The 11,186-nt window shown below is 41.5% G+C and overlaps 1 protein-coding gene across 1 annotated transcript; it reads left to right on the top strand.

Annotated features, from left to right (window-relative positions):
- The first annotated feature begins 1,547 nt into the window (after positions 1–1,547).
- On the top strand, positions 1,548–9,281 carry LOC131248346 (vacuolar-processing enzyme). The gene is made up of 9 exons (XM_058248603.1): positions 1,548–1,821; positions 3,821–3,985; positions 4,181–4,337; positions 5,626–5,711; positions 5,789–5,988; positions 6,537–6,585; positions 6,742–6,951; positions 7,706–7,912; positions 8,821–9,281. The coding sequence occupies exons 1-9, from the start codon at positions 1,606–1,608 to the stop codon at positions 9,001–9,003; spliced, it is 1,473 nt and encodes a 490-aa protein (XP_058104586.1). The 5' UTR covers positions 1,548–1,605; the 3' UTR covers positions 9,004–9,281.
- Positions 9,282–11,186: the final 1,905 nt, after the last annotated feature.

Genomic DNA, 11,186 nt, shown 5'->3' with positions numbered 1-11,186 from the left:
ATATTTTACATACATCCACGCCGTCCATCAGTTTTATCAGCTCATTTTAGGATATGCAACAAAAAGTGAATCAAATCCAAATCTTATGCAGACCACACTAGGAAACAATGGTGATTAATACTCACCATTTAAAACTTTTCGAGCCGCAAGAATGTTTATTTGCAATCCAACATGTTGATGAGGTCAAAAGGAACTCGATGAAGGGACTACACAAATATCAGCTCGATCCAAAACTTTTGTGGCCTATAAGAAAATTTTAATGATCAATCACCATTGTTTCCTGTGATGTGATCCAAAAGATACTTGGATATGCTTCATTTTTTAGATCATAACTTAAAATGATCTTTCAAAACTGATAGAGGGAGGGGATGCAATTTAAATATATTAAGTGGGCCCCACAGTCAGGGATCCGACCCCCAGATCCACCGAACAGGTTCCCCCACTTGCCTATGTTGCGACTCAGAAAATTGTGAATATGTTGCGGCTGAGAAGATTATCAATGTATCGCTTCACGGTCCATATGTAAATTTGATAATATAATCAGATCCGTCCATCCTTTGTGTATTAGTCTCCTACTTTCTCTTTAATACCATGTAAGAACAAATTTGACTTGTAATTTGAAAATTTAACATATGAGCCATCTAAAAGTCCCTTCCACGGTCAACATTCATCTCTTTATATCGACGACCAAGATCATCTTTTCAGATCATTTTTCTTGGAGTCATCCATCTATTCCATCCTACATAAGATGGACGGTTTAAATTACAGGTATACATTACATGTGGGCCCTAACGGGCGACGAATATTGATGAATGAAACTAAGTTGCCACAAGAGCTAAACGCTATACCAAAGCGTGACCTCGGAACGCCGAAAGAAGGAAATGGGATTGCGTAGTGAGTTACTAACCTTTTATCGTAGTGAGTAAATTCCGTTAGGCCCACCTTGAATTTTCTTTTGTTTATCCACGCCGTACATCCGTTTTTTCTAGTTCATTTTACTGGTTGAAACTAAAATTGAAGTATATCCAAAGCTCTGCTGGCCCACACCACAGGAAACCGTGGGAATAATGATTTGCACCGTTGAACCTTCTTAGGCCTACAGTGATGTTTATTTGTCATCCAACCTGTTCATAAGATAACATGGGTGAAGGGAAAACATAAATATCCACTTTATAGAAAACTTGTGTTTCTCTCAAGAAAATTTCAATGGTAGACATTCAGTTCACACTATTTCTTTTGGTGCGGCCCACACTAGAGATTTGGATGTGCTTTATTTTTTTGATGTAGACCTAAAACTACGTAATAAAATGGATGGACGGAGGGGATAAAATAAATAAATCAATGTGGGTCCCACATAGTTTGCTTAGTACGCAATCCACTTCCGTAAAAAAGACGAATCTATAAAAATCTGGGACCCGCAACGTCATCGGTGCTTGTTATTCAAAAAATCACTTTACACGTGTCAGTCCGAGCTTTTCCTCCTTTGCATGGCAAACGCCACAGTTCACCGACTACCCCCGAGATTAATCCCGCCCGTTCCTCTCTTCCTACGCATCTCCCTCCTTCTGCTTTCCCCTTTCCCTTGCTTTCTCCACACACCACCCAATGTCTAATTCCTCGGCGATTCCTCGCTTCGTCTTATTCTTTTTCTCGACGCTGCTGTTGCTTCTCGAACCTGCTAGCTGCCGGGCTCGACCATGGGATCCAGCGATCCGTATGCCGACGGATAAGCAAGAATCGGAGGAAGACGGCGATGAAATCAGCACTAGGTGGGCTGTTCTTGTAGCTGGTTCTGCTGGATACGGAAACTACCGGCACCAGGTAAGTGCGTCCAACAAACCATGCGTACTGCAAGAAATGAAAGGTGGCAATGGGCCGGCGGCCCGACCCTTTTTTGGACCGGGATTGAAGCTATTAGCTTGACCCTGCATGCACGGTCCGATGAATTTAGGGGCCGGGTTCAAGAGTCATTTTGACCTGACCCAGCCCAGCCCGACCTGATTTCGTAGGTACATGTGCTATTTCCGACAAGTAGACTTTCAATGAGCTGGGCTGAAGACTAGAAAAATCGATTTATTATTATTATTATTATTATTTATAAAAACGCCTGGCCTGCAGGCCCGGCCCAAACAGCCGAAGCCCACCCAGGGCGTTGTATTGATAGTCCGATACAAATGTGCCATTCTAATCCTTGGTTAGGCATCACATGCATCTTGAATGTAGACCGTTGGTTTAGTTCCTCCAAAATGTATGTCCGTACCTGACGCAGTTTGGTTACTGACGCTGCCAGTCGCCAGGTGGCTATTGGTAGGTGCTCTGTGGGCCCCGCCACGATGTATGTGTTTTATCCACGCCGTGCATCGATTTTTACATACCTTTTTAGGGGTTGATCCAAAAAAATTGAGGCAGATCTAAATCTCAGGTGGACCACACCACAGAAAAACAGTAGTGACTGCATGTCCACCATTAAAAACCTCGTAGGGCCTAAGGTATTTTTTTTGACATCCAACCTGTTGATTAGGTCATACAGACTTGGATGAAGGGGAAAAACAAATATCAGCTTGATCCAAAACTTTCGTGGCCCCGAGAAGTTTTTAATGGTGGGCGTCTGATCAACACTGTTTCCTCTGATGTGGTCCATTTGAGATTTGTATCTACCTCTTTTTTGGAATCATGCTGTAAAATGATCTAGAAAAATGGATGGACAGAGTGGATGAAACACATACATCATGGTGGGGCCCACAGAGCACCGACCGGTAGGCAAACTGTCGTCCTCCAACCTTCCTCCAACCTTGGGCATGTGTGGCCCCACTTGATCAATATATTTTTGGAAACACTCAAGTGGGAAATACTGATTTTATCTACTTTTTGGCTGGGTGGGTCTGCCCGGGCCCAACCCCTATTTTCAGGCTTGGGCTTGGGCCTAGTTATGACTTGGGCCGTAAGTGTGAGGCCTTTTCGGCCCAAACCAGCCCACTTCCACCCCTAAAGAAATGGATCCAATGATCCAGACCGTTGATGGGATGGGCCTTACCATGGATGGCCCGTACACATGGACGTGGATTGCCTGAGAAACCCAAGCTAGGTAGGGCCTACCATGATGTTTGTAATAAATCCACCTTGTCCATCCGTTTTACCAGATCATGTTAGGACATGAGCCCAAAAATGAGGCAGATCTAAGACTTAAGTAGGCCACATGATAGGAAAAAGTGGGTAGGGAAATGCCTAATGGTGAAACCTCCATAGGGTCCACCATGATGTTAATATGCCATCCAAACCGTTCATAAGGTCATTCCTACTGGGATGAACTGAAACCACAAAAATATTAGCCTAATCCAAAACTTAAGTGGCCCCACGAATGTTTCAAAGTTGGACGCTCAATCCTCACTGTCCTTTTCATTCGGCCCACTTGAGTTTTGGATCTTCCTCATTTTTGGGCTATTTCCTAACATGATCAGGCAAAACGGATGGCCGGGGTGGATTTCTTACAAACATCATGGTGGACCCCGCCGAGCTTATGAGCGCAGGAAGTTCCTGCCAAAGGGTTTCGCAGGCAATCCGTGCCCCATGCACGCAAAGGTAACCCAGATTGAAGGATCCTAGCTACAGATTGTGGGCTGCTGCATTTTCTTTCTTAACCATCTATTTCTTGGCCACCAATTTCAGGCTGAGAACTCCTTGAATCTAGAGAAGCTTTGGTGCATGGGCCCATCATGTCAATGGTTTGAATGACTGAACCATGGGCCCTACTTGTAGAGCTGAATGCCTTAACTGTACTGCACAAACATTCAACCTGATATAAAGCTATATTCTTTTACAGGCAGATGTATGCCATGCATATCAGTTACTTAAAAAAGGGGGACTTAAGGATGAAAACATAGTGGTTTTCATGCATGACGATATTGCTACAAGTGAATTCAATCCAAGGCCTGGTGTTATTATTAACCATCCACAAGGCGAAGATGTGTACGCCGGTGTCCCTAAGGTTAGAAAATTTACTAAATTGTTTCTATTTATTTCTTTCGTGATTTCCTTTCAATCTATCTGGGCTACAAATGGGTGTTCAGAGAATGATTTTTTTTTTTTACTGTGGTTTTATTTATTTTATTTTATTTTTTCAATTTGATTGTATCACAAGATTTTGTAGTTGGATTATCAAACTATGGACTTGTTGTGGCAGGACTACACGAAAGAGCAGGTCAATACGAAGAACTTGTATGCGGTTCTCCTTGGCAATAAGAGTGCTGTTGAAGGTGGAAGTGGAAAGGTTGTCAATAGCAAAGCCAACGACCGGATCTTCATATACTACTCTGATCATGGGGGCCCAGGAGTGCTTGGTTAGTTCTATTGATATATGGTTTTTGTTTAATGCTATTGTATGGATTTGTATGCTACCATGTTATGTTGGAGTTTTTGTCATGTGCATCTTAAGATAGTTTTAGCTTGATAAGCAAAAGTTAAAATAATGAAAAGAACTTTCTTGAATAGGGTGCTCCCATGTTAGAGTCATGGTTTTAACTTCGCTTGCAAAGAAAGAAAGCTATACACTGATCTATAAAGAACATTTTGCCTCTGCCTCCCTTTTGTATTTGTCCATCGATCTTGGCCGGTTCATGATGAGGCTCAGATGGCTGCAATGTCAGATGATCCAGACCGCCCATTAAGTGAGCTGTATTTCAATGAATGGCTACAAAAATACAACATGAGACAAGCCTACCGATGCAGGACAATTAACCACTTGCTCTAAGAGCTCGAAATATAGAGTATAGTGGATTAATCCATTTATCTCATAGCCCAAGCCCCAAATCCATGGGTTAGGTCCTCAGCCGAACCCTCCTCATGGGCCCCAAATCCATGGGTTCCGCCCCCTCGTGGGCCCTAAATCCATGGGTTCCGCAGGCATCCCACTTCGAGTGTGCCCCTGCATCCCACAGGCCACCTCACTCGGGCCCAGTGTGAAAATGCCCCCGCATTACCTACCTGCCTGAATTTCCAATCTCCAACGTGCTCATGTTGATGATATTTTCTTTTTAAACACCTGTTTGAACTTTGAACGCCCCAACAATTAGATGGATAGGTTTGTCCTACCAATATGATGTAGGCATAATCCCTGATCTGCTACAGGCCTGATCAGATGGATTGTCTTGACCATCCTTTTGTATGTGAAACATGAATGGCCCAAGTAATGGACCTCAAATTCAATCGACTAGATGTGTTTTCTATACATTCCACAATACGTGTGGGAGCTGTACACATCCACACTCAGGAACATGTGTTACATTGTAATACGTCTGTGATTTGAGCTTTCCATCAGGTGAGATACATTGTTTAGATCTTCTGGCATAAAAATCAGGCAATCCTACACCTAAGGTTGGCCACGACATATCAAAACAAATGAATGGCTAGAGGAAAAACAAGTTCAATCATCAATTTATTTTGTATGTTGTGACCCACCTGAGGAGTGAAATTGTCTGATTTTTTAGGAAGAAGGTATAAGCATTATTTCTAATCTTATGGAAAGCTATCTCACACCTATGTTTCGTATTTCCATATGAGCCCTTGTGTAGAATTAGCAAACCTCCATAATATATATTGTGAGTATTAATGTTCTCTGTTTGATTTCAGGAATGCCCAACATGCCTTTCCTCTATGCTGTGGAATTCATTGATGTTTTGAAGAAGAAACATGCATTGGGTGGCTACAAGGAGATGGTGAGCATGCTTCTTTCCTTAGAAGTTGTTTCTTGGGATGGGTTTAATGTAGCTACAAGGGTGTTGAATGCATGTAGGTTATCTATGTGGAAGCATGTGAAAGTGGGAGTATTTTCCAAGGCTTGATGCCGGAAGACCTCAACATCTATGTCACAACAGCATCAAATGCAGAAGAGAGTAGTTGGGGAACTTACTGTCCTGGAATGGATCCGCCTCCGCCTCCAGAGTACATAACTTGCTTAGGAGACTTGTATAGCATTGCATGGATGGAGGACAGGTTCGATTTGTTTCTTCTTTGCCCATGTTTCTATCTCCTAACAGTAGTACAAGTAGCCACAATGACAATAAGAGCAAGAACACTACCACCAGCAACAACTAGGGTGCTGTTCAAAAATTGGGTGAGGCAATCAAACCTGACATGAACCCGACCCTTCTGCCCCACCACATGATCGTCTAGAAGATTCGTTGATGGGCCATATGGCAAAAATCTCAATTGTTGGAGATCTAACCTTCCATGCAATGTAAGTTATAGATACAAAGGACCGTGAAGCAATTCTTACTCACTTCCCTATGGATGGGATGAGATCGGATCTGTGAGCTATTTCCCGTAATCTTTTGTTCTGCTTTTCTTCTCTCCAGTTCAATGTAGGGCATTGATTTGTCTAGAAAAATTTCTTCTCCAGCACATTGTGGCGAGGGACATCCAAACATGTCCTAAAACCTTTTGGTGAAAACTTATGTGTTGATGTCTGTTTCTAATGCTGTAGTTGGATTTGGTTTTATTACACTTATTAGATATTTCCTGCCCTTTCTTTCCGTTTGCAGTGAGGCTCACAATCTGAAGCAGGAAACAGTACTAGAACAGTATGTGGCGGTAAGATATGCATGGTTTAAGCATTTTTCCTCTGTTATCATTTCTAAATAGTTCAATAGAGATGAAACAGCCACCTCTTTCACGCTGATATCAAAGTACGATCATTCATTAGTATATTGTATGTGCATTTAGAGGAGCGATTTTCATTTTGGGCAGGTAAAAGATCGGACATCCAACTACAACACTTACAATGCTGGATCGCACGTGATGGAATACGGGAGCAAAGACATTAAAGCCGAGAAGCTGTATTTATATCAAGGTTTCATCCCAGCCAATGCAAACATAACTCAGAATACACTTCACCGCTACACTCACACAGAAGCCATCAATCAAAGAGATGCAGATCTGCTCTTTTTGTGGCATAGGGTTAGTATCGATCTCTGGCCTTCCAAAGCTTGTAGATTTTGGGTGGGACTAAACCCATGTACCCTAGGAGACTTTGATGTCTTAAGTAATGATCTCTAAAGATGAGTTCATCACATTTTAGTTAATAGCAATAATTTATACATAATTATTGCCGAGCTTTGCTTAGCCCACATGTGTGTGCAATAAAGCTCATGTACATGCTGCATATGTTCCAGCATGGCACGCTAGTTCCGAGATCCAATCCATCCATCAGAATGGCACTGCTTTATTGATGCCCTAGCGCAAGAATCAGGTTGATGCATAACAAATGTATGGTTTTTTTAATAACTGATCCACGTGTTTCCAATATTGGGGCCCATGTGCTGACAGGAACAGATTTCATTTTTTGGGAATACCTGTACAAGGTTGAATCAACCTGATGGATGGACAGATCTCACACACGTGCCATGTACTCGAGCTTTATTGCACAAGCATGTGCGCTTAGCAAAGATCATTACTATCAAGTAAAATAAGATGAGCTAGTTTTCAGGCATCTACCAAACACGGCCTTAAACTTGTTAGAGCTATCTACTTATCTTTTTTACTACTGGCTGCATCTTTATCATTTTCGGCAACAGCTGTTTGAATCTTATATTGTAAAGTTCAAGCAATGAGGCTTTTTAAGGGGGGAGTGTCTTGACCCATTGCATTTCACAACTGAGGGTAATGCTATCTGCACACTTCTCACAGTTTCTCATGTTTTCCTACATTCCAGTACAAACAATCAAATGATGGGTCTGAAAAGAAGATGGAAATTCTCAAGGAGATTGCAGAGATCACAAAACACAGAATGCATCTTGACAGCAGTGTGGAGCTTATTGGAAAGCTTCTCTTTGGATTGGAAAGAGGTCCTTCCATCCTTGGAAAAGTAAGACCATCCACTCAGGCGCTTGTCGATGACTGGGGTTGCCTCAAAGACATGGTAATAAAAATCACTCTTCTCAGTACAGTTTCTTAATAATAGTGTGGTTTAGTTTGCTGCCTTTTTATTTTTTTTATTTTTTTTTATTTTACACACGCACACACACCCCACACACTCACGCTAGTGGAATTTCACCACCTATGGGTACTCAAACCCTTGACTGGGAGTTGAAACTCCTGAGAGTCTACCACCCGAGCGAGAGTAAGGACCCAATTTTAGTTTGCTGCCTGGAAAAGAGGCAAATTGGCCTAAACCATTCCTCATGAACTGACCACTAGCTTCATAAAATGTGAAAATACCCTGAATTAGGGACAGAGCAGTGGTCTACCTGCAAGTGGAAGTAGCTACCCTGCTACCACTGCATGTCATTTTGTTAAATCTGGCCCCCGTTCATCAGGTTGGCTGAATACGTATTACTTGAATGTGGGCCATTCATCAGGCCCGTGGGATAAGTGGACCACCGTGTTTTCTGGATGCAGCCTGGATTTTACCTAAGCATTTGCATTGACATGTGGGGGAAGGGTAGGGTCTGGATGTTCACTTCCGTTGCAGCAATGGTGAAGGGTAGTAATTTTGAGTGTCTCTTAGTTTAAAGATGATGGCCTGAAATTCTTCTGTCACAGCACCTTTGATCCATTTTGTTATTCTCAGGAAAATATAACAGGGTAGTCAGTGTCCACTGAGCAATCATGTGTCCCATCTGAGCCGTTGGATACTTGATTGCTTAATTTGTTTGGGTTGTTTTGCATCTTGTGATCTTCACATGATTTGAGGCCGCCCCATGAATTCAACTTACTCAGATTGGTGAGGCACTTGATAAGTTCACTACCGGCGCCTGTCGCACTTTAGAAGAGCAGATTTTCTCTGTATCTAAATGGCTCATCTGAACTATGAGGTTTTGATCACAGGTTCAAGTGTTTGAGACTCATTGTGGGTCACTCACACAATATGGCATGAAGCATATGCGAGCTTTTGCGAACATCTGCAACGGAGGAATCTCCAAGGATGCAATGGAGGTGGCTTCAATGGGTGCATGCAGCAGCTACAATCCAGGGACTTGGAGTGCATCAACCCGAGGTTATAGTGCTTGATCCTAGTTAGAGCTACTTGTTTTAGCCTTTGTAAGTAGTCTCTTTTAGTAAGCTAGGGTAAGCAAGTTCATATCATGTTGCAGGTAGATGTGAATGTACTACTTCTCCATGGAATGCATCAGTCCATCTCATGCATGCAAATTAGCTTGATATGCTTCTATTTGGTAGGTTAGCTTCCATCATAATCCTGAAATCAGATATAATGAATTATCTAAATCTATGGATGGTTAAGGTATATTGTCAAGCGGGCCCACAATTTGGCTAGTTGGGGTCACATATATGCTTTTGTATACTTTGAAATGCTTGTGATGACCTTATAACAGTCTGCATAACAGCCACATCTGATCAGGTGTGAATGGGCCTGACTAGGCCATTCAGTTTTAGGCCTTCATAACAGCCACAAGCTGCCTTACAAAAATAGTACTGATAGTAGGTTCAAAAATGTCTGGTCAACAGCAAATCGACCGACTTCGATTTTTTTTGCTTTATTTATTTATTTATTCAGCTGAAAGGTAAGAGCACACCACTTGTAATTTTATTGATAATGAGAAGAAATCATGGATGTTAGTAGGAGACAGGTCCACCCATGGATGATTGGACATTCCAGTTGCTGTGATTTCCACAACAATGGCAGAAGAGCGCACTGACCCATAGCTGATGTGAATACTAACTAGCCCAAATGCAACTATTTTCCTGACAAGGTTTTCATATAGTTAGCCCACTTTGAAAATAGTGGTTGCAAATTAACATCTCATCAGGAGAACGTCCTGATGTAGAGCGGGTTGTGGACACTTCCATGGAAAAGATGGGCTAGAGAAGGCCTGATCAGAGGCGGAAATGATCAGGACCATTAGAACCTTAAAACGGTTGTATTTCGCAAACTGGAATGAGTTTTTCAACATATCTTATATGATTTTGGGGTAGGAGAAGCTACTTTAGCTAATCAACCCCGCTATGCCAGTTTGTCCATGCCGGATCTGTGAGATTCCATCAGATCGACGGTCAAAAGTCCATTTTATTTTCGTTTTTACTATTTACTATAAATGGTAAGTTTTAGCTAGCATGTAACTTTTAATCCTTTTGGGTTGTAGGAGTAGTGACCAACATGAAAAGGGGATTTGTAGGAGTCGTGCCCAACATGAAAAGGGCTTAGAAAAGTTAGGAGAACAATGTGGTTTGGCTAAATTGGACACTTAATATTTTTGGCTGAAGACCATGAAGTCCAGGTGTAGTGTAACGAAGTGCTTCCGTGCACTTCCGTTCCGAAGCACGAGTGAAACGACTTGAACAGCTGTATCTTGTGTTGCTTAGTCACCGCATATAAATAGTAAGTTTACCTATAAAAGTCACATTTTTAGGGAGTGTCAGTCCAAAACTTCATCCTAGGTTTGAGCTCATTATTTAAAGGATTTGGTTCATTTTTATTCATCTATTAATTTATTTTGAATTTATTAGAAATTATTCCTTTTTTTTAATACCTCATGGATTCGAGGAATCTTTGTGAGGAGTCCAAAGAGCTCCATGAATATGTAGAAGTTATTACCTGAGGAAGACGGTGATCGACCTCATCATGTCCCTCCCTACATCACGTCCATGGTACAATATTGGCCATCACAACGGTTGCTGTGATATCTTTAGATATAGCCTGTAAACTCATCAGTGTGGTCCATGTAATCGATTGTCTGAGATCCTGTAGATAACATCAGGATCAGGACTGGGTACACGTATTTTTTCCAAATAACTTTTCTTCTCTTTTATTTCTTTGTTTACTTCGTTAAGAGAGAATTCGAAATGAAGAACCCGTTGTAGAATGCTCAAGAAATGGAATACTGTGCAACTGCAGCATCCAACAGTAATTCCCTTACACAGGTAAATAATCATTACTCCTTTACCCCTTGAGCAGATCCAGAAAGGTCTCTGGTAACTATCAAAATCTAGATATGTTTTTTTTTCTTTTCTTTTCTTTATGAAATAGTTCTACTATTTTTTTTTGTAATCTTTTAGGAAAAACCAGGGAAAGGAATTTGATTTCCCTTTCATTTGTTATTTTCTCATATAGAAAATTGTTACATCAGGAGATTTTGTATTGTTTTCCTTGATTTTTCAGCATCTTCTCTCCAAAGAAATAAGCCCTAAACAAAGACACGGAGATTCAAAATTAAAATAGGTCCAAGGCGTTTTTT

The sequence above is a fragment of the Magnolia sinica genome, chromosome 6, assembly GCF_029962835.1.
Source record: "Magnolia sinica isolate HGM2019 chromosome 6, MsV1, whole genome shotgun sequence".
In the NCBI taxonomy this organism is placed as follows: domain Eukaryota; kingdom Viridiplantae; phylum Streptophyta; class Magnoliopsida; order Magnoliales; family Magnoliaceae; genus Magnolia; species Magnolia sinica.
Note: the sequence above shows the minus strand (reverse complement) of the source record. Positions and strands in the feature narration are given on the sequence as shown.